General features: G+C 43.3%; 1 protein-coding gene across 1 annotated transcript in view; it reads left to right on the forward strand.

The window, feature by feature from the left end:
• Positions 1-11055, forward strand: part of RP1 (RP1 axonemal microtubule associated) — a 158319-nt gene extending 147264 nt beyond the window's left edge. Inside the window, 8 exon segments of the mRNA XM_068166706.1 lie at positions 2277-2374; positions 2376-2432; positions 2562-2637; positions 4391-4469; positions 4689-4974; positions 6467-6545; positions 9797-9872; positions 10412-11055. Of these exon segments, the coding sequence (XP_068022807.1) occupies positions 2277-2374; positions 2376-2432; positions 2562-2637; positions 4391-4469; positions 4689-4974; positions 6467-6545; positions 9797-9872; positions 10412-10481 (821 nt within the window). The 3' untranslated portion in view covers positions 10482-11055.
• Positions 11056-20199: the final 9144 nt, after the last annotated feature.

The raw sequence follows: 20199 nt of genomic DNA on the forward strand, positions 1-20199 counted from the left end.
AGACTTTTTAGCAGAGCCTGTTGTGACAGGACAGTGAATGATGTTTTTAAACTAAAAGAAGGAGATCTAGACTCAATAAAAAGAAGAATTTTTACCATAAATGTGAGACACTGGCCCAGGTTGCCCAGAGAAGTGGTAGATACCCCATCCCTGGAACCATTTCAGGTCAGACTGTCTGGGGCTCTGAGCAATGTACTTGAAGCTGGCCTTCCTCACTGCAGGGGGTTTGTGCTAGATGACCTTTAAAGGTCACTTCCAACCCAAACCATTCCATGGTTCACATGCTTAAAAGTAAGCATGCAAGTGATCCTGGTGGAATTAACAGGGATGAAGGGTGGGCTGGCTGATTTTGGCTGCAACTGAAAAATTGTACTTTATACTTATGCTTAGAGCTGTTATTTTCACTTGAAAACTTGCACAGTACAGGTCCAGAGCAGGCTTTAATGGCTTTCATCTCCTGAACACAAGATTTAAACAAAAAGGAGCTTCAGATTAACACAAAGCACACCAGTGTGCCCTTGCAAAGGGCTGATTGCAGTCACATGCAGAAGAATTTAGGGCCTGTGTACAAGCACAAAGAAATTCTATGAAATGGTGAGAGGAAGATGCAGTGTGAGAACACAATCTCAGGCTGCTCCAGGGGAGGTTTAGACTGGAGGTTAGGAGGGAAGTTTTACACAGAAAGAGTGATTGCCCATTGGAATGGGCTGCCTGAGGAGGTGGTGGAGTCACCATCACTGGAGGTGTTCAGGAGGAGACTTGATGGGGTGCTTGGTTTCATGGTTTAGTTGATTAGGTGGTGTTGGTTGATAGGTTGGACACAATGATCTTGAAGGTCTCCTCTTCTCTTCTCTTTTCTCTTCTCTTCTCTTCTCTTCTCTTCTCTTCTCTTCTCTTCTCTCTCTCTTCTCTTCTCTTCTCTTCTCTTCTCTTCTCTTCTCTTCTCTTCTCTTCTCTTCTCTTCTCTTCTCTTCTCTTCTCTTCTCTTCTCTTCTCTTCTCTTCTCTTCTCTTCTCTTCTCTTCTCTTCTCTTCTCTTCTCTTCTCTTCTCTTCTCTTCTCTTCTCTTCTCTTCTCTTCTCTTCTCTTCTCTTCTCTTCTCTTCTCTTCTCTTCTCTTCTCTTCTCTTCTCTTCTCTTCTCAGGCAGTGAGACTGGAACCCCCCTTGACCTTGCTTCTGACTCTGGCTCTGTCGCTGACCTCTTAGTTAATATTTTCCTTCATTGTAAAATTCTTTGAAATTAAAACAAACACAAACCAAACAGAAAAGGAATAGGTATTCTATTACCTATGTGTTGAGATAAAAGAACAAACAAACAAAATAGCTCATCTCTGCTGCATTTATTTCTTTCCACACGTGCTTCAGAAGTCTTCACAGAAGGATTTGTAACCACAGTGAAGACAAAAAACCCAAACAACAAAACTAGGACAATGAAAAAAAAAATATTCCCCCAAATCTTTGCCACTTTATATCCAAGAGAACTTTAAGGAGCTCCACAGCAGGTGGCACGCATGAAGTTCAAAGTGATCCTTTGCAAACAAACTTACTCCCAATTTATTGTGCAAAACAGAGCAGCTTTTCTGTCAGCTTTCTAAATCTAATTTACTTTCTGCTTGGTTTTCTTTTTCTCAGCTAAAAGCAAAACCAGGATTGTGTTAATTGGAATGGAAAGCAGCTGCCCACAATCACCTTAACCAGAAGCTGTCTGCTGCTAGATTTCAGTCCATAGAGTCCCTCAGTATTTCATCTCTTAGTTCTCTTTTCCTGGTTTGTTCTTTGGATTGTGATGAAGCATATGCTAATGGCTAATTGAAACCAGCAAACCCCAGATGATGAAATACAGTGCAGACCCTTGAGATCTGCCTGTGCACACATGTGCCTTTGGGTGCATTAACAGGGAGAAGCCTCCAGCTGAGTAGATACATAAATAGTTTCTTTCCACTGCAGCATCCTCTGAGATGCTTACATCTCAGGGATCCCCAGGGATGGAATGGTGCTTGCTCTCTCTCACACATGCAGGGCTGTACAGAAGGTGAATTTGGCACTGTTGTGGTTTTTAAGACAAAACCTTGGGCATGGTTTCCTCTAGTGTAACGTGAAGTTGTCAGCATCACCAGTGTTTAGAGCTGCAGGAGAATATCAAGACAAATGATGAACAAACCCCCCTGTAATTTTCAAGTGTCTGAATTCTTAATTTCACCTGATTGCATACTGCTGTGTTTTGTCAATCAGCTGTGCAAGGTCTTAACCAGATCTCCCTCTGCTTGCTGTTGCAGTGGTTACATATCACCTAACAGTGTTTTCCAGAAATATTTTGAGTGAGAGAAATTTAGTGCACATGACTGCGTGTATCCACGGTGCTCATGGTGACACAGGGGGACAGAGCCCTCCTCCGGTCCTTGCAGAATGTCCAGCAGGGAAAGGACAATGAGGTACTCTCTCTTCAAGTGCTTGAAATTTTATCCATTGATCCTTTTAATCCATTTTTCCTAAGCATTATTGTCATGTCTTCCTATCCACTTCACTTATGTAGTTTATAACCCTGAATAATTTCATTTCAGTCGTTTCTGGTTATGGTGGAAGCTGTTGAATTGGGAGAACTGGACAAAGTTGTTCTTTTGATCAGCAGTAAAACAGGTAAAGTACTTTTGCTGCTCTCTAAAGTCAGTGATGTGAATCACACAGGTAGCCTCCTGTTAAAGGCAATGAAATCACTGCCAGAGTTAAATCCTGATTAGCTTCCTTTGGCTATGCTTTTGCTAAAAGGTTATATTTTTATAAAGCAAAATCCAGACACAGTGAAATCCTTCATTCCAAAGGCTGTATCATTATTACTTCAGAGAGTAAATGATTCCTTTCCATGCAGGAAAGAAAATTAAGATGAATGATTATGTTCTGTGATTAATGCATGATCTGTTAATAGGGCATCTAGGAGAATCAATCACACAAACTGGCATTGTTTCTTTTTCCTTCTGTGCTTCTGTTCTTCTCGCCCTTTTCCCCACCTGTTTTCATTTTGTGCAGTGTGAGAATGGAGCTCCTACCCCCTTGCCAACCAGTCCCTGAGGAGGAAGCACCACATAAGTATTTCTGTTCTTCCCCTCAATTGTGCTTGCCTGAGTAACGCTGATTCCTTTCTGCAAGCCTGTCAAAGGACAGAGGGCAACATTCCTTTGCTTCACTAAGACAAATGACATCTTGGCATGTATCAAGAATAGTGTGGCCAGCAGGAGCAGGGAAGACGTTGTGCCCCTGTACTCAGCACTGGTTAGGCTACACCTTGAGTCCTGTGTCCAGTTCTGGGCAGCCCCTCAGTTTAAGAAGGACATTGAGACTCTTGAACGTGTCCAGAGAAGGGCAATGAGGCTGGGGAGAGGCCTCGAGTACAAGCCCTATGAGGAGAGGCTGAGGGAGCTGGGGTTGCTTAGCCTGGAGAAGAGGAGGCTCAGGGGAGATCTTGCTGCTGTCTACAACTACCTGAAGGGTGGCTGTGGCCAGCAGGGGCTTGGTCTCTTCTCCCAGGTGACCAGCACCAAAACAAGAGGACACAGTCTCAAGCTGCACCAGGGGAAGTTTAGGCTTGAGGTGAGGAGAAAGTTCTTCACTGAGAGAGTTGTTAGCCATTGGAATGTGCTGCCCAGGGAGGTGGTGGAGTCACCATCCCTGGAGGTGTTCAAGAGGGGATTGGACATGCACTTGGTGTCATGGTTTAGTCATGAGGTCTGTGGTGACAGGTTGGACTTGATGATCTTTGAGGTCTCTTCCAACCTTGGTGATTCTGTGAAAGGAGATGCTCATTCATAAATTTCTGAGTTGAGGTTTCCAACAGAAGCACAATAAGGAATATTATGGTGACCCCAAGAGTTTTGAGTCAGTTGGTGGCATTCATAAATGAATTACTGATTATTTGAATACAGAGGAAATGACACCATTACTTCTGCAACATTCTCTACCTAACACCTTGATATGTTTCATAGTTTCATAGTTTCATTCAGGGTTGGAAGGGACCACAAGGATCATCTAGTTCCAACCCCCCTGCCATGGGCAGGGACACCCCACACTAGGTCAGGCTGGACAGAGCCTCATCCAGCCTGCTCTTAAACACCTCCAGCGACGGGGCCTCGACCACCTCCCTGGACAACCCATTCCAGGGCTTTACCACTCTCATGGTGAAGAACCTCCTCCTCACATCTAGCCTGAATCTCCCCACCTCCAGCTTCATTCCATTCCCCCTAGTCCTGTCACTACCTGATATCCTGAGAAGTCCTTCCCCAGCCTTCCTGTAGGCCCCCTTCAGATACTGGAAGGCCACAATTAGGTCACCTCCGAGCCTTCTCTTCTGCATATGTAGTACGAAGTTTTTCACTGTGCTTCATTTCCTTCTTTGTAGACTGCAAGCTGGACATTAAAAAACTGCATTTGAAAGAAGCTGTGCAGGAGCACCCTATCTATGTATTTGAAGTGAATGAGTAAGTAAATTATGTAAAAGTAGTAATCTTTTAGTTATAGCACAACAGTTGAAAACACTGAGTGGGCACTAAATTCAAAAGCCTGTCACAGAGTAGTTCAGTCAGTGGTGGTTGTAAAAATAAGTCCCTCTTTAGCTGTCCCACATAAATTCATAGGTTTGTTTTGATTTACTAGGATTGGCTCACCACAAAAAAAACATATGTGGTTTTGTTTTTCAGAGCATTTTCTGTGGAGGCAAATCAGCCAGAAATACAGAAAGAAATCCCACTATCTTTTGTTATTAGAGGAGACAAAGAAAAGAATGATCTAGACAACAGCTTACGTAGGGAAGGAGGCCAAGCAGGAAATCTGACAGAGTATACGATTAAAGTATACACAGGTGACAAAAGGGGAGCAGGGACTGATGCGAATGTGCATATTGTTTTGTTTGGGAAAGAGGACAAATCAGAGGTATTTCAGCTCTCTCAGTCACTGGAGCATCAAGACCCCTTTGAAAGAGGAAAGGTGAGTACCCAGATTCTATAGGATGTGTCCATTTCTGGCCTGGGAAAGCAAACTTTACATTTATGCAAGAGCTTTATGGAAGTCAAGGCATTTATCCTGGCTTTTCCCATCACTAGATAAGATGTGGTCTCAGTTATCTCTGTGTTTTCACCTTTTCACCAGAGTAACCAAGGGACATTTTACTTCTGGTGAAGCTCTTCTAGCACTTAGTCTCAAACACATCTACACATGCATCCACTCATCACATTTCCTTGCTCTGAAACACACAACCTGCATTGCCTGTGCATGTGCATACCCCTGTGAGAACCCTTGCTTGTAGCACAGACTTGGAGTGCTTGAGAATACATCAGGCTCTTATAGTCCATCATTTTACTTTGCTGTGAGCCTCACTGGATGTATGAGCCTATAACCAGATAAAATGGAACCACTCACATCAACCTGATCATGCTTTAGGCTATTCAGAGACCCCTAGTTGAGAGACAGGGTATTTGCATCAGAATGCTCAGTCTCTGCATGATGTCCTCATACCTGAAGAGAAACTTCTGCTATTTTAATAAACATATTACTCTGGCACAGGAACTGCTCCATTTGCTCACCACCTGTGCACTGGTGTGTGATGACAGTTACCCTTCTGTAGCAAGAAACAAATATATTTTCCATATCTTTCTCCTGTGGATTTCTTTTGTGGAAAGGTAATGACTGAATAATTAAAACTCCAGTCAAAGTATCTTCCTTCTGAGATCTACCTCATTATCTGCAGCAGTAGTAAACATCTTTTTCCTTGCAGTTGGCCCAAGTTTCTTCAGCCACAGTGCCAGTGAATATCTTCTCAAATATCTTTGTCTTTGTATTGCCTTCCACATTGAGGAGGTTAATAAATTTATGGGCATAAGAAGCAAGTGAAAAAGTGTCTGGAGCAGGGCTTCCCTTTGCCTAGTACTGCACAGGAGGATCTCATTGCTATTTAAAAAGTAAAAAGAGTAGATGCATAGAAATCCTGTTAGCTGTCCAGCTAAGTCATGGAGTAGACAAAGATGCCAAACATCTGATGGGAAAGGGATGCAACAAAAAAAATACATCTGTAAATGAAACAGAAGAATATTCTCTATCAAAATACATAATAGAGAATGGTTCATGTGCTTAAAGCCTTTGCCTTTTATGTCCTTGAATGCATTACACACACACTGAAAACATTTTAGGAGTCTCTATCAGCTGAGAATTCATAAGAGGGCAAACATATTTTCCTGGTAGTTGAAAGTCAAGAAAGAAGTAGGGATTATCCTACCAGAGAATGAAAAGCAAGTCTTTGGTATCTAATCTGTGACCTTACACCACACATCTTCAATAAAGAAAAGAAATGACATCAGGAGCCAGCCATCTATTTTGAATTAGGATTACTATATTTTAATCAGTCTCAGAATTGACCTAAAGAAATCTGTAAGTTTCCAGGCATCAATGTATTACTTATAATACTTGTCTTTTAATATTAAAGGTTGACACATTCAAGGTTAAGACAAAGAAATTAGGCAGCCTGCGTTCAATTGAAATTGGCCACGATGGGAAAGGATTTGGTGAGTATGCTGCATGCATCCCATAGCCTTGCAAAAAATCTTCTGCTTAAGGATCTGCCTGACATTTGGAAAGGTTTCTGAAGTCATGCTACTGCTACAGCTTGCTAATACAAATGTGTATACAAATGAGGTCAGCTCAGCTGCTCTTGCTCACACTCCTTCTGCCTCTATCACATTTCCCTTGACTTTCCCTTGATTTTTTTAGTTTCTAACAGAGATCTACTTGGTGTAAACCTCAGAGACTTTTATCCTTCAAACACTGCTCAGCCCAAGCTTCTATTAGATGCCTTAAATAGCATAGGATTGAGTTTTTGAACTGCAGGCTAAATTTTCTGTGATTTGAACCCTATCTAAGAAATAGGGCAGGTTTAGGACTCTGGTCAAAGCACACTAACTCCCTCTGACACATATATGGATTTTATTCTTCTGGAAGCTAAATCATGAGGAGAACATTAGTGTGCATCAGGTCTTGATGTTAAGTTAGGACATGGCTACAGGTCCTATTCACCTATTCAATGTGAAGCTCAACTGGGCTCTGAGCAACCAGATCTAGTTGAGGATGCCCCTGCTTACTGCAGAGGAGGTTGGACTGGATGACATTTGGAGGTCCCTTCCGACATTTGGAGGTCCCTTCCAACCCAGACCATTCTATGATGGTATGATTCTACAGCCAATACTCACACATAATGATGGAAACTCTTTCTGTGTGCAGTGTATTACATCTAAGCTTTAAAACCTGAATTTTGCAACAAAAAATATAAGTTGAGAGATTAGGGCTTATAATATTCTGAGCTTACATTTAGTGGTGCTAAACCCCCTTAGAGATCTATAAAGGGATTTTGTGATGTAGAACTTGAGTCAAAAAGGTTTGACTGCATTGAGATATTCTAGACAGGTGAATTTTACTTAATCTATCTGAAACAAATAGGTTTGGGCTTAATAAAACCTGATTTATCTAAGTGCATGAACCAGTGTAAGGTAGCAAAGGTTTGTCATATCCAGAATAAACCAGGCAAAAGCCTGCAAACAGCAGAAGGTTTTTGACTAACTGTCCAGTCATGTTGTAGATGTTATGCTGTGGAAAACTAGAAAAGAAATACCATCAAGCCTCTTGAAATACTTCTGATAAGTAAATTTCTCCCGCTGACTTCCATCTTCTTCGTGTCTGCACCTGTACAGGCACACAATTCAACACGGAACTGATGTGGGAAGGGAACTCAGTGCTGGCAGACTTTTAACACCCAGAGAATTGCACAGAAGTCTGCAGGGGAAATATAGGCTGAACTTCTATTTCCTGAGTCCCAAACTATCAACACCATGATTACCTTTCCTGTCTGTGTCCTGATCAACATCACATAGCTGCTAATACTGTCTTCCTAGCACAGCTGGTGTGTGTTGATTCATCTTACATCCAAGGCTGCCTTCCTCTACATTTCACTCTGAAATTATCTCCAAGTGTCTTTTGTCACCTCAGCTGTAATCCTCACAAGCATCCTCAAGCATAACACCTCTTTGAAATGTTTCATCTGTTTGTTAATCTTTCTTAGCTGTGTCCAGATTTCTCCGTACCTGGAGACCTCTGTTGGATCTGGTGGAGTTTTGTTAATAAAGGATAAAGCCTTAGCTTTTCAACATTTCAAAAGAGAGCAAACGTGCCTCTGTGTTCCTTTGGAAAGTGCCATGTAAATTTGAGAGACTCTACATTTTTATTGCTGCTAATCTTGGCTCTGAATGACAGAGATCTCATGAAAGGTCGTATATTCCAAGCAGAGTCTGTGATGTACTAAAGCTTTCACAAGATTTCATTAAAGATGTTCCAAAAGTACTTTACAATATCAACAAATAACTCTTGTGAATTGAGGATGAAAGAGGAAGACACTTTTATGGCCTAGTAATCCTAGCTAATTGTTTGAAAATAGCCAGGAAAAGTGAGAAACACTTCAGGTTTTACCTTTATCCCCTTGCCCTATTGCTAGACACCCTAATGAAAAGTCCCTCTCCAGCCTTCCTGTAGGATCTCTTCAGGTATTGGAAGGCAGCAATAAGGTTCCCCTGGAGTCTTCTTCAGGCTGAACAGCCCCAGCTCCCTCAGCCTATCCTCAGAGGTATTCCAGCCCTTTGATCATCTTTGTATGGGGCTCTAAGCAACCAGATCTAATTGCAGATGTCCCTGCTTATTGCAGGGGCTTGGACTAGATGACCTTTAAAAGTTCCTTCCAACCCAAACCTTAATGCTTAAATTGGTCCAATTTGCAAGTATTTTTGCACTACATTTTTAGCCTATTTACAAATAAAAAAGATTTATTAATGGATTTTAACCTAATTAATACTTTGTCCAAATATTTGAAAACCAAAGGAATTTGTTATAGTATTTTGTCCCTAGGACGTGCAAAGAATACCAAAAGATTCTTCAGCTCCTAGCAGTGTGACTCTAATTAGCATTCAAATGTTTTCATTAAGTATTAGCATGAGCAAACCCCACCAAAGATGTCAGCACAGACAATGTATAGCTGGAATCAAATTTCCTTCTTAAAACCTTCACACTCTAATGTTCTGTGAAACAAAATTTGGTAGTGCAGGAAGGTATTTTTTTCACACAGGAGATTTATAGCAGAATATTAAATACATCCTTAAAGCTAAAGCAGCTATGAGTGTTGACCTAAATGGAGATGCTCTTCTGACTCACAACTGCTGGAGAAAAATTAATAGGGGAAGCATTCAGATTCAGCACTTGGTTTATATAATATAAATGCATTAATCAGGAGTAGCAGAGTTTCTGCTGTTGAAGGGCTTGGGTTGTTACTAAAGAAATTACATCTCCTGATAAAGTCCACCTGGTGTCATGGGTTTGGTGGGCACTGAAGACCAAAGCCCACCAGGGGTGTACTCTGGGGGTATTTCAGAGCACTGAAAAGGGTAAGATGGCCTTTCAAGCATGCATTCAATATTACTGTGCTGTTTCATTTGTCTTGCTGCCTGCTCTGTTCTAGGTGGAGGAATGAGTTAAGTTGTAATAAAAATCTTCCTTTGTATTTCCTGCCAAAAAACATCAAAGACCATCTCTGTAAGATTGAGAGAAGCTGGTAGTAAGACAAATCATCCACACTTCAGTTTTATTATTGATACTGAATATATTTAGAGGTCCTGAATCACACAGGGCTTGGAAATGAAACCAGAAACCTTTCTCATGCCTTATTTGTGTTTTGGTTATATTCAGTTTGCTCTTGTCTCTTCTTTTTTTGCTTCTACAGCAAGTGGCTGGTTTCTGGAGAAAGTAGAAATCACAGATGCCTCTAGGAATTCACAGTATTGCTTCAGCTGTAACAGGTTGGTACCTCAGTTCATCATCACTCTGTAAGTGCTGTTTTCTTCCCAACAAGAACTAGTAATAGCCTTTTTAGTCTCAGTTAGTAGGGAGTCTTCTTGGTCTCCCTTGTTTCTCTTCTGGTTTCCTCAAACACTGAGATGACCTTTGGAGGCCCCTCTCCAACACCAACCATTCTATGATTCTATGAATTTATTTCTTACCCATACAACCAACAAATGAAATGAATGTGTATTTCATAAATGTATTTCATAAGTCTATTTACAAAGCTAATTACACTTTTGCATTACACATCTATGGACACTAAATATATATACACATGTGTGTATGTGTATGCATATATATACACCCACACATATATATATGTGTGTATATATATATACACACACACATCACTATATTCTTCAGGCTGTTTACTGCTTCTGTATAAACCAACATAAAAACTCTCCTAGAAATCCAAAGGTGCAGAAGCAGTCTCTCATCATTTGTCTGAGTGTTCCATGTGCTGCATCTCTGACAGGTTTTGTGTTCTTCCTTTAAGGTGGCTCGCTGAGGATGAAAGCGATGGTCGCACCGTAGTGCAGCTCTATCCCCAGCTGCCTGATTTCTGATTCTTTCTGAGTGTTTCACTCCTCCAAACTGATGCAGATTTGATTTACTTGTAGTTTATAATTCTGGAGGTATTGTAATTACCGTGAAGGGATGTCAAAACAATGCATTAAAAGCATCACAGTAAATTAAACATGTCTAATGTGAGCGCCGCGTTCCAGTCCGATCAGAGACGCTCCAGAACTTTGCATGACTGAAATGCAGAGGGCAGAAATTTCAGCCTGCAGTGTGGCTCTGTGGGCTTGATCTGAGCATTCACAATGGCAGGCATATGTAGCAACATACATGGGTTTGTTTCAGGAAGAATTTGTGGGTAAGTTAAATTTAGCTCTCTGATCAAGTCTGTCAATATTTATTAATTTGATGAATCTGTTTCAGTTTCAACAGTTAGGCAAATTTAGATTTTTTCCTCAAAGTAATTTTCCAAGCATCCTGCACGACTCTTCAGCTTTACCCCTTTATTGCTGCCTTCTTCTGTAAGGCCATAACAGAGAGTAATAAAGAGTTTGTTATTCAGGAGTTCACCTTGTGTCAGCAAGCCTCCCACTGTCATTTGACTGTAAAATCTTGTTGCTGAGCCAGAACTTCAGCTGAGAACCTTTAGATTCAAAGGGTCTCTTAAGAGAGGCTGTTATCAGTAGCATTGCAATAGCTTACTGGCAGGCTTAGGCAGCTCCCTGCTCAGCTGGATGACTTCTGCAGGGCCCAGCCTTAGCCATCTAGCTGCTTTTCAGCGTTCCACATGTGAATGCCTTCACTCCCAAAACAAAAGGCCAAATAATGTTGAAAATGCTCAATAGATGGATACATATTTAGCTATAATGCTTGCTTTGGTAGGCTGCTATTTAGCTATAAGGCACAATGTTTGGTTTGGTAGGCTTTGCCATTGCCAGAAGTCAGGAAGGGTTTAGGATACAGATAAGCCTGAATTGAAATCATGACTTGCACGTCACCCAAAGTTTCATGTGTGTGATCAGAATACAAATACTGTGTGTAAGTGACATAGGGCATTTGTCTGTTAATCAAAGGCTCCACATTTAGCACCTCCAAAATCCAATCTCTGTATGAATACCTGGATTTTAGACCTGGTTCAAGGCCCTGCCATGTTCTGCAGCAGCAGTGTATTCTCTACAATTAAAACAATTAAATGAGTTCCTAATCTGTGCTGATGAAACCTTGTCCAGCTGTGCAAAGATTATTTACTCACATTACTCTGAGAATGTTGGCCAAAATCTCTGTGGGGGTTGAGATTTCAGTTGTTACTTTGACACAAGAAAAGAATAAGCACATACAGCGGGTCTGGGCAGGTAATTTCAGTTTTATCCACCTTGTGTGTCATCAAAGGCAGAACTAATGTTAAGGTGTGGATGTGATTAGTGAGAAATGAAACAGAGACAGGCTCCTCTAGGAGTGCTCTTCTTGCTCATGCTGGGATGGATTTGAAATGGTATCCCCAGAGCTCACAGTTCACTTATTTAGTATCAGTATTCATTACACTGAAACACTTCTTTGTGATCTATTATGTGATTTGTGTCATTATTATGTCTTTCATTAATAGTTTGTAATACTAGCTCTCTTTGATGCCATTTCTGATTTATCAAGTGTAAATAATGGCTTCCTAATCTCTTTTTCATTACCAATAGTGAACACCAGAGCAAGAGGACAGTCTCAAGCTGTGACAGGGAAGGTTTAGGCTGGATGTTAGGAAGAAGTTCTTCAAAGAAAGAGACATTGGCCATTGGAATGGGCTGCCCAGAGAGGTGGTGGAGTCACCATCACTGGAGGTGTTTAGGAAGAGACTGTATGGGGCACTTGGTGCCATGGTTTAGTTGATTAGATGGTGTTGGGTGATAGGTTGGACTCTATGATCTCAAAGGTCTTTTCCAACCTGGTCTGGTCTGGTCTGGTCTGGTCTGGTCTGGTCTGATCTATTCTAGTCTAGTCTAGTCTAGTCTAGTCTATTCTCCTTCAGCAGCTGCCTTCCATATTTGAAAACTCTTTTCTCTGCCTATAAAGTATACAAGTCAGGTTTTGGATTTGCTTCCCTGGATCCAAAGCCATGTGAACAACTCCACCTTTTCACTAGCAAGACCATTTGAAGGACATCAAGGGTGCTTGCAGCACATATTTCCAGGAGGTTACACTTTGATAAGAAAACCTGAAATGCCCTCTAACCCCCCCTCTCAGGTCTGGCATGGAAAACACACCATTTAACATATTTAGCTTGGGTCTTAGTGCCAAACCCCAAACTTGCCTCTTCCGCCTGGCATGCAGGGATGTCTGCTGTGTTTGGCACAGAACTCACTTAATCTCTGCCCCTTGCAAGTGGGATGATTCTTGGAGAGCACTGCTGACCAATGACAGAGCCATGACAGATGTGCCACCCCGTGTGCACTCTGCTGTCGTTGCACGGCAAGGGTGCAACCTTGCTGCTTTGCTCCCAGCACCCTGCCCTGCCTGCGGAAAGCCTGGGCGGATATTGACACCACTGACGCCTCCATGGGGAGCAGAGATCTAGCGTGGAAAAGAGACTGCCTGGGTCAACCAGAAATGCAGGCATTTGGAAGCCTTGGAAGGAGCAGCAAGACAACAGCTGCAAGATGCAAAGCTGTAGAGGAGAGAAGGGTTTGATGTCTGCTGTCTCTCCCTGCTGTATCCTGTCCTTGAAGATCTGTGTGAGAGGGCAGTGGCTGGAGGATTTTGCTGTGCTGCTGCTGCCTTCTTCATTCTCCTTTATTCTTCTTTCTTCTCCTTTCTTCTCCTTTTTTTCTCCTTTTTTTCTTCTTTATTACTGTTATTATTAAGCAAGAATATTTAATTTTGCATTGCAGAGGAAGCCTGGAGCTGGGTGCTATAATGCAGACCCTGAAGACTATAACACAGACTCTTAAACCTAACATAGTCTGAAAGTGTCCATTAAGGATCCAGCATTAGTTGAATCCATCTTTTTTTTTTTCCCTTATCCACATCTCCTGGTGTGCTTTTATATATATTATTATGTTGATCTAGGTGAAATATTTCTGTCCATTTAAGCCCTTTAGTGTCTCAGTTTCTTTTGCTGAGGGTGTTAAGGATTTGAAAGAACTAAAATGAAATATAGCCATGTTCTGACTGGCTCATTGGACCATTTAGCATTCTCCCAGCAACTCCCAAGTATTGTTTTGCTGAAACTCATCATACAAAAGAAAGAATTCCCTTCTCTTAAGTACATATGAAGCAGTTATATTGCACCTATCCATCCTGTAGTTTGTCACTTGTGGAAAAGGAATAAGAAAAAAAGGAAGGACCAAGTGTTCCTTCAAGTTCCTTTAGGAGTCTTGGAGGAACACTCTTGAGCCCTATGAGGAGAGGCTGAGGGAGTTTGGGTTGCTTAGCCTGGAGAAGAGGAGGCTCAGGGGAGACCTTATTGCTGTCTACAACTACCTGAAGGGAGGTTGTAGCCAGGTGGGGGTTGGTCTCTTCTCCCGGGTTGCCAGCACCAGAACAAGAGGACACAGTCTCAAGCTGTGCCAGGGGAGGTTTAAGCTGGATGTGAGGAAGAAATTAATCACTGAAAGGGAGATTGGCCATTGGAATGTGCTGCCCAGGGAGGTGGTGGAGTCACTATCACGGGAAGTGTTTAAAAAGAGACTGGATGAGACGCTTAGTGTCATGGTTTAGTTGATTACCTGGTGTAGGATGATAGGTTGGACTTGATGATCTTGAAGGTCTTTTCCAACCAGGTTAATTCTGTATTCTGAGTCTTGGTGAGCTGTTAGTATTTATAAATGTGTTTGCAAATATATTCTGCTCACACACCAATTTAAAATGGCCTCTTGGTCCTCTTCTTGAAGAAAAGGTGCAGTCTGTAAAAGTCCATAAACTCCTTCTGGGCAGTGCAAATCGGTGCCAGACCTTTCTGTGCTGCAGCTGAATCTTTCTGCAATTCTTTTGCTTGGCTTGAGTTAATTTTAAATGGATGGGTTGAAAAAGAGGAAAGGAAATGGGAGTCTTCATTTTCTTCTTCAAAATCTTGAAAATCCTTAATTACATCTTAAACACAGTGTTGTGGGGTATGTTAATATCCCCTCAGGCATTCCACTAATGCTTTTCCCATTTATCATACAATGTGATGTGCTTGGTTGGTTTCTGCATGCAAATGGCAGTGAAAGAGTTGTCAGTGCTGTAGAAAGCCCGGGTTGCAAGCTCGCTTCCTGTGATGTCTTCCCACAAGTCTGTGTCTTCTGCTATCATTCCTTACATATTTATGTCTATCTTTGATTGTGCTCTTCAGTACATACTAGGAAGCAACATGAAAGGTAAGTGACATCCGTTTCTAACTCATAAATGTCAATTTCAGTGAAATCTTTCAGACTTTCGAAGAAATCAGTCCTGCTTTCCCACATAATCTTGGAAATCCACACGCTGGCTTCAAAGCAGAGCTGTCCTCAGTCACTCTGGCTGCGGAAACCTGGGCTTTATTTATTTATCTCTTTATTCAGAGCTCACAACTGCATGTATTTACGTGTTTCGAATGTTTAGACACTCTGGAAATACAACACAAGAAACTGCAGCTCTAATTCACCATGAAATGGAAATTTGTGCCTAAAAATCTAAGTGTGTGCCTAAACCATTAGCACATAAACACCCTCATTAAGTTTGATTTATAGGCTCCTTCAAATTTGGTTTCGGTTTTCTTTTCCAGCCCATCAGTCCCTCTCCCTTAATCTTTTTCTTTTGCCCTTTGGGAAGGGAGAAGGATTCATAGGGAGCATCTGTCATCTGTCTAGTGGCCAGCCCAGTCCTGACCCTTGGCAGGATACCTAAATAATTTCTGAAAACAAGGGACATTCCAGAGTATTCTTTGTGATTGTAGAAGCGAGCTCACACATGGAGATACTCGAGTCAGGCTTCTTTTATCAATTTTAAAGGCAAGATTGCAGTTTGGAAATGTCTCCAATCTATGTGTAGGCCTGTGGATAAAATAATCTCAAGCTAAACCAATAATCTCAAGCTGTTTATACCCATGGTGTGTTATGAATACTTATATATGTTGGATAATAGGTTGGACACAATGACCTCGAAGGTCTCTTGTGGTCTGGTCTCTCCTCTTCTCTCTCCTCTTCTCTCTCCTCCTCTCTCTCCTCTTCTCTCTCTTCTCTCCTCTTCCCTCTTCTCTCTTCTCTCTCCTCTTCCCTCTCCTCTCTCCTCTTCCCTCTTCTCTCTTCTCTCTCCTCTTCCCTCTCCTCTCTCCTCTTCCCTCTCCTCTCTCCCCTCTCCTCTCTCCTCTTCCCTCTCCTCTCTCCTCTTCCCTCTCCTCTCTCCTCTTCCCTCTCCTCTCTCCTCTTCCCTCTCCTCTCTCCTCTTCCCTCTCCTCTCCTCTCCTCTCTCCTCTTCCCTCTCCTCTTCCCTCTCCTCTCTCCTCTTCCCTCTCCTCTCTCCTCTTCCCTCTCCTCTCTCCTCTTCCCTCTCCTCTCTCCTCTTCCCTCTCCTCTCTCCTCTTCCCTCTCCTCTCTCCTCTTCCCTCTCCTCTCCGAACCTCTCCTCTCCTCCCCTCCCCTCCTTCTCTTCCTCTCCTCTCCTCTCCCCTCCCCTCCTTCTCTTCCTCTCCTCTTCCTCTCCTCTCCTCTTCCTCTTCTCTTCTCTAGTGTTTTAATATTAATTTTTCTAAAGAGTGTACCAATTTACCAATGTATTTCTGCTTTCTGCCTAATGTTAGCTTGCTGAAATACTGGCTTCCTGGACAGGAAATTCCTGCTCCCTTTGCAGTGGAGTTATCTTAGTCCAGAGGATAGATTTGTGAATGAAGTTATTTGGGCAAAAAAAAAAGGCAAGTAAGAACTTGAGTATGTAAATATTAAACATACAGCCTCTGTTACAACTTCCACTGACACCTGAGTGCGTAGTTTAAACATGAATCCATTGAAAACATCTAAAACTTGTGAATGTTTTGTAGAATAATTCTCACTTGCTGCATGTGTGCCTGAGGGTACTGTTTTATCATGGAAAACTAGACAATGTCAGAAGTATGGAAGAAATAGTATAGAGATTGTGTCAGAGTGAATGAGGAAATATATGTTCATCAGTCTCCATCAGCTTTAGGTCATGCACATCAAGGCAGAGAGAAGGACAGAGCAGGAAAAGTACAGAAGGCAGTTAGAAAAGGGAAAGAAAATGGGGAGGGAGGGGAAGGGGAAAAGGGAAACCAGCTTTAGGTCATGCACATCAAGGCAGAGAGAAGGACAGTGCAGGAAAAGTACAGAAGGCAGTTAGAAAAGGGAAAGGAAATGGAGAGGGAGAGGAAGGGGAAAAGGGAAACCAGCTTTAGGTCATGCACATCAAGGCAGAGAGAAGGACAGAGCAGGAAAAGTACAGAAAGCAGTTAGAAAATTGAAAGGAAATGGAGAGGGAGAGGAAGGGGAAGGGGGAAAGGGGAAGACAAAGGAAAATAGGAAAAGGAAAAGATAAAAAAGGAAAAGGAAATCTGCCAGGAGGTTTACCAGTCTTCTGGAAGAAGTCATCAGAGAACTCCTTATGATGCAGAACTTCATTTACCTCCAAGGATGGCTGCTCAAGAGCTCTGCTTGGCAGGAGAGACCAGGCTGTTGCAAACCCAGCCATGGCAGCAGAGTTCTGCACAGCTCCCCAGAGGACAGACCAGAGTAGGGAAGGCATTTTTTGTATTTGTGCCTGGGATTGCCTTAACCCAGCTGCAGGACCCTGCACTTGCTCTTCTTGAACCTCATGAGGTTGGCTTGTGCCCATCTCCCCAGCCTGTCAAGGTCCCTCTGGATGGCATCCCTTCCCTCCAGCGTGTCTGCTGCACCACAGACCTTGGTGTCATCAGCAAACTTGCTGAGGGTGCACTCAATGCAGTATTTGTGGTACCCATTAAAATGTTTTCTTTAAAGGTGAAGGAAAAGAAAGCCAGGAATTAAATCTCCTTCAGAGAAAAAAAAATAGCTTTATGTGAGAAATAAATGTGTCTGGACTCCATTTATGAGATATGTATTGATGTCTTTGATCATGATTTTTGCCCTTCAATTATAGGTTGTAATTAATAACTTCTGAGGTTTAGGAACAACACTGCCTTGCTGAATGCACCCTGGTTTGTACACTGGCTGTACACAAACTCTTCTGGCCCTGATACAACTCCATAGACGCTGTCCCAGTCTAACAAAGGGGAAATTTGGATCTGTTAGAAGACATTTCTTGGAAGCCATCTGTTCAGCACTTACATATTATTTGGGATCCTTTCCATTTGTTATCTTTTAGGTAGGAAAACAATACAGAAGGCATTCCTCAAACAGCCTCAAATTTAAATGTTCATCCATTGCACTGCCTTCATTGAACTGACAGCTATTGTCTACCTGAAATCAGTCCCTTCATGAATGCAACAGTGGCTGAATTCCAAGTAGAGAAAATTAATCCAAAGAAACAGGGGAGGAGAGAGCAGAGAGAGGGTAAAACTTTTGCCATCACAACAACATGTCTGGCAAACTGAACACCTTTCAGATTTACAGCTCTGACCTAAAGCCCACTCTGGTGAGTTGGAGTATTCCTGGCTGATCAATCCCTTTGGTCAAACTCTGCCCCTGAGTGAAGAGGCTGAGGGCAAATAGACTAGAAAACTTGTCCCATGTCTAGGGCAGAGAGGGGAGTATGTCAGGACACTTTGCCCCAGCAGTTACCTCCTCCAAGCTGGCCAGCAGTGAGGTAGCCTTCAGGAGGTTACCATGACCTCTGAAGACGATGTACATCTAAGACTGACACACCATTTTTGCTCAGAGTTACCTTCTCCCCTGCTAATAGATTGCACCTTGAGCTCCATTTTATTCCACCTTGAATCTGACACCTTTGAGTTACTCTCTCACCCCACCTTCTGCCCAAGAAGTTTAGGATTTCAGCTCTAGGAGCACAGTTGTTCCCTCACCATGACTCATGTATGGCACTACAACCTCCACTCTACGTTTGTAGTAACTTTCAGACCCATGTATGTCAGATAGACTCCATTAAAGTAACTTAAAGTGCACACTGAACCGTTTCATTAAAGATGTAACTATAAATAGAATAACACTGGAAACTTGTTGAGATATATATATATATAAATAAACCACCAACTTGCAGCTAAATTAGCTTCATTATTGAGCACCTTCTCTGCTGACAAGGTAATCTAAAGTGAATATATTGTATTAGATACAGGTGCTGACAATTATTAAATGATACCCCGAGAAAGAAGCAATTTGCATTCCAAGTCTAGGGCAATAAAAATCACATGGATTGTCAAGAGAGCAAAAATTAACACGGGGTTACAGGAGGAACAGGCATAAAAGTACAGCCATGCCGCTGAGACAGAGACTCAGAGCAAATGTGTGTGCTTTAAGAACCATTATGTGATGATGTAACTAAAGGGCTCTCGTAATGTGAGGTAACACACCACTTAACAGGCCAAATCAGGTTTGTGTGTGCTCCTCACCTTTCAGAGCCTGGTTCTGGTGTGCTCAGCACTCCTTGAACAATACAGGGAACGCCTTCCATAGTCTTTCCGTGAAATCTGGGGCATACATCAATAACAGCTCATTTCCAAAAGGCAGTTCTGTACTTACCAAGTACATTTAAGAGTTAGAAGACAGATTCTTAAGCTGTCCATGTGACTTCTCTTTAATTAATGAAATCGCAGGGGCTATATTTAGTCACATATCTTAATGTAACAGTGCCCTATCACAGTTTCACTGGCATTCCTGTTAGGATATTCCAGAAACGTGGTTGAACTACCTCACGGTTCTGTATTAAAGGAGAGGGCAGGCTTAGAAAATATTCTACAGGCATACAAGGAGAGTCCAAAAGGTCAATTGGTTCTTCACCCTGTGGGTTCGGAGTTGCGGGAGGGCAGAAAGGGCAAGACTGGGTGGGTAGGCGGGTGGCAAACGCTCACCCCCGCCCGCATCCCGAGCCCTGTGCCCAGCCCCTGGGCATCACGTCCTGGTAATTCCTAGGGGCAGGAGGCTGCTGGTCTTCGGGGACCGAGCAGCCACCGTACACCCGCGTTCGGGGTGTCGGGCTTATCCTCGGTGTCTAGGCTCCGGCAGCCACCGGCTCGGCCCGGGACGGGTAGGCTCCCCCCCTCACCTCAGTGTCGGCCGCCAAAGTTGAGGTCTGCAACCGGGGACACCCTTACCATCGACGATCCCCGACCGCGCTCCGGGGACAGTCAAAGTTGCGGGGAAAGGGGCGCGGGGCGGGGAAAGACGTCGTGAGTTCGCCCTGTGAATGTTCTGCATAAAATACGATTTCTCCCGGTGGCGGAATAAAACGGTGTCTCCTCACCTTCCCCCAAACGCCTCCGAGGGAGCGTGAGTCACGGCATCATCCCAGCACCGCACCGAGCAACAGCGTGCCGCAAAGTTCGGACAACTACGGCACCGTTTCCTACGGGACGGGTGGGGTTGTGTCTGCCCGCCCCGACCGGGACTCGCCGTGCCCGTGGATGCGTGGGGGGAGGAGGGGTAGGGCGGTCAGGGCAGCGACGCGGGTACCGGACGGTGGCTCCCGCTCCCCGCACCGGGCGTTAAAGCTGGGCATTACCGCCGGTACCAGCCTCGTTACCGCGCTCCCTCCGCTCCGAGGATCCTGGAGGTGCCACCGCCCTCCTGACCCGCCCCGTCCGCATCCGCCGGCGGGGGACACTCACCCCAAACCACGCTGAGGATACCCGGGGGGCGGGGAGAGGCAATGGAGGGG

Source organism: Melanerpes formicivorus, unplaced genomic scaffold (assembly GCF_026170545.1).
Source record: "Melanerpes formicivorus ecotype bairdi unplaced genomic scaffold, bMelFor1.0.p_v2 SCAF_105, whole genome shotgun sequence".
In the NCBI taxonomy this organism is placed as follows: Eukaryota; Metazoa; Chordata; class Aves; order Piciformes; family Picidae; genus Melanerpes; species Melanerpes formicivorus.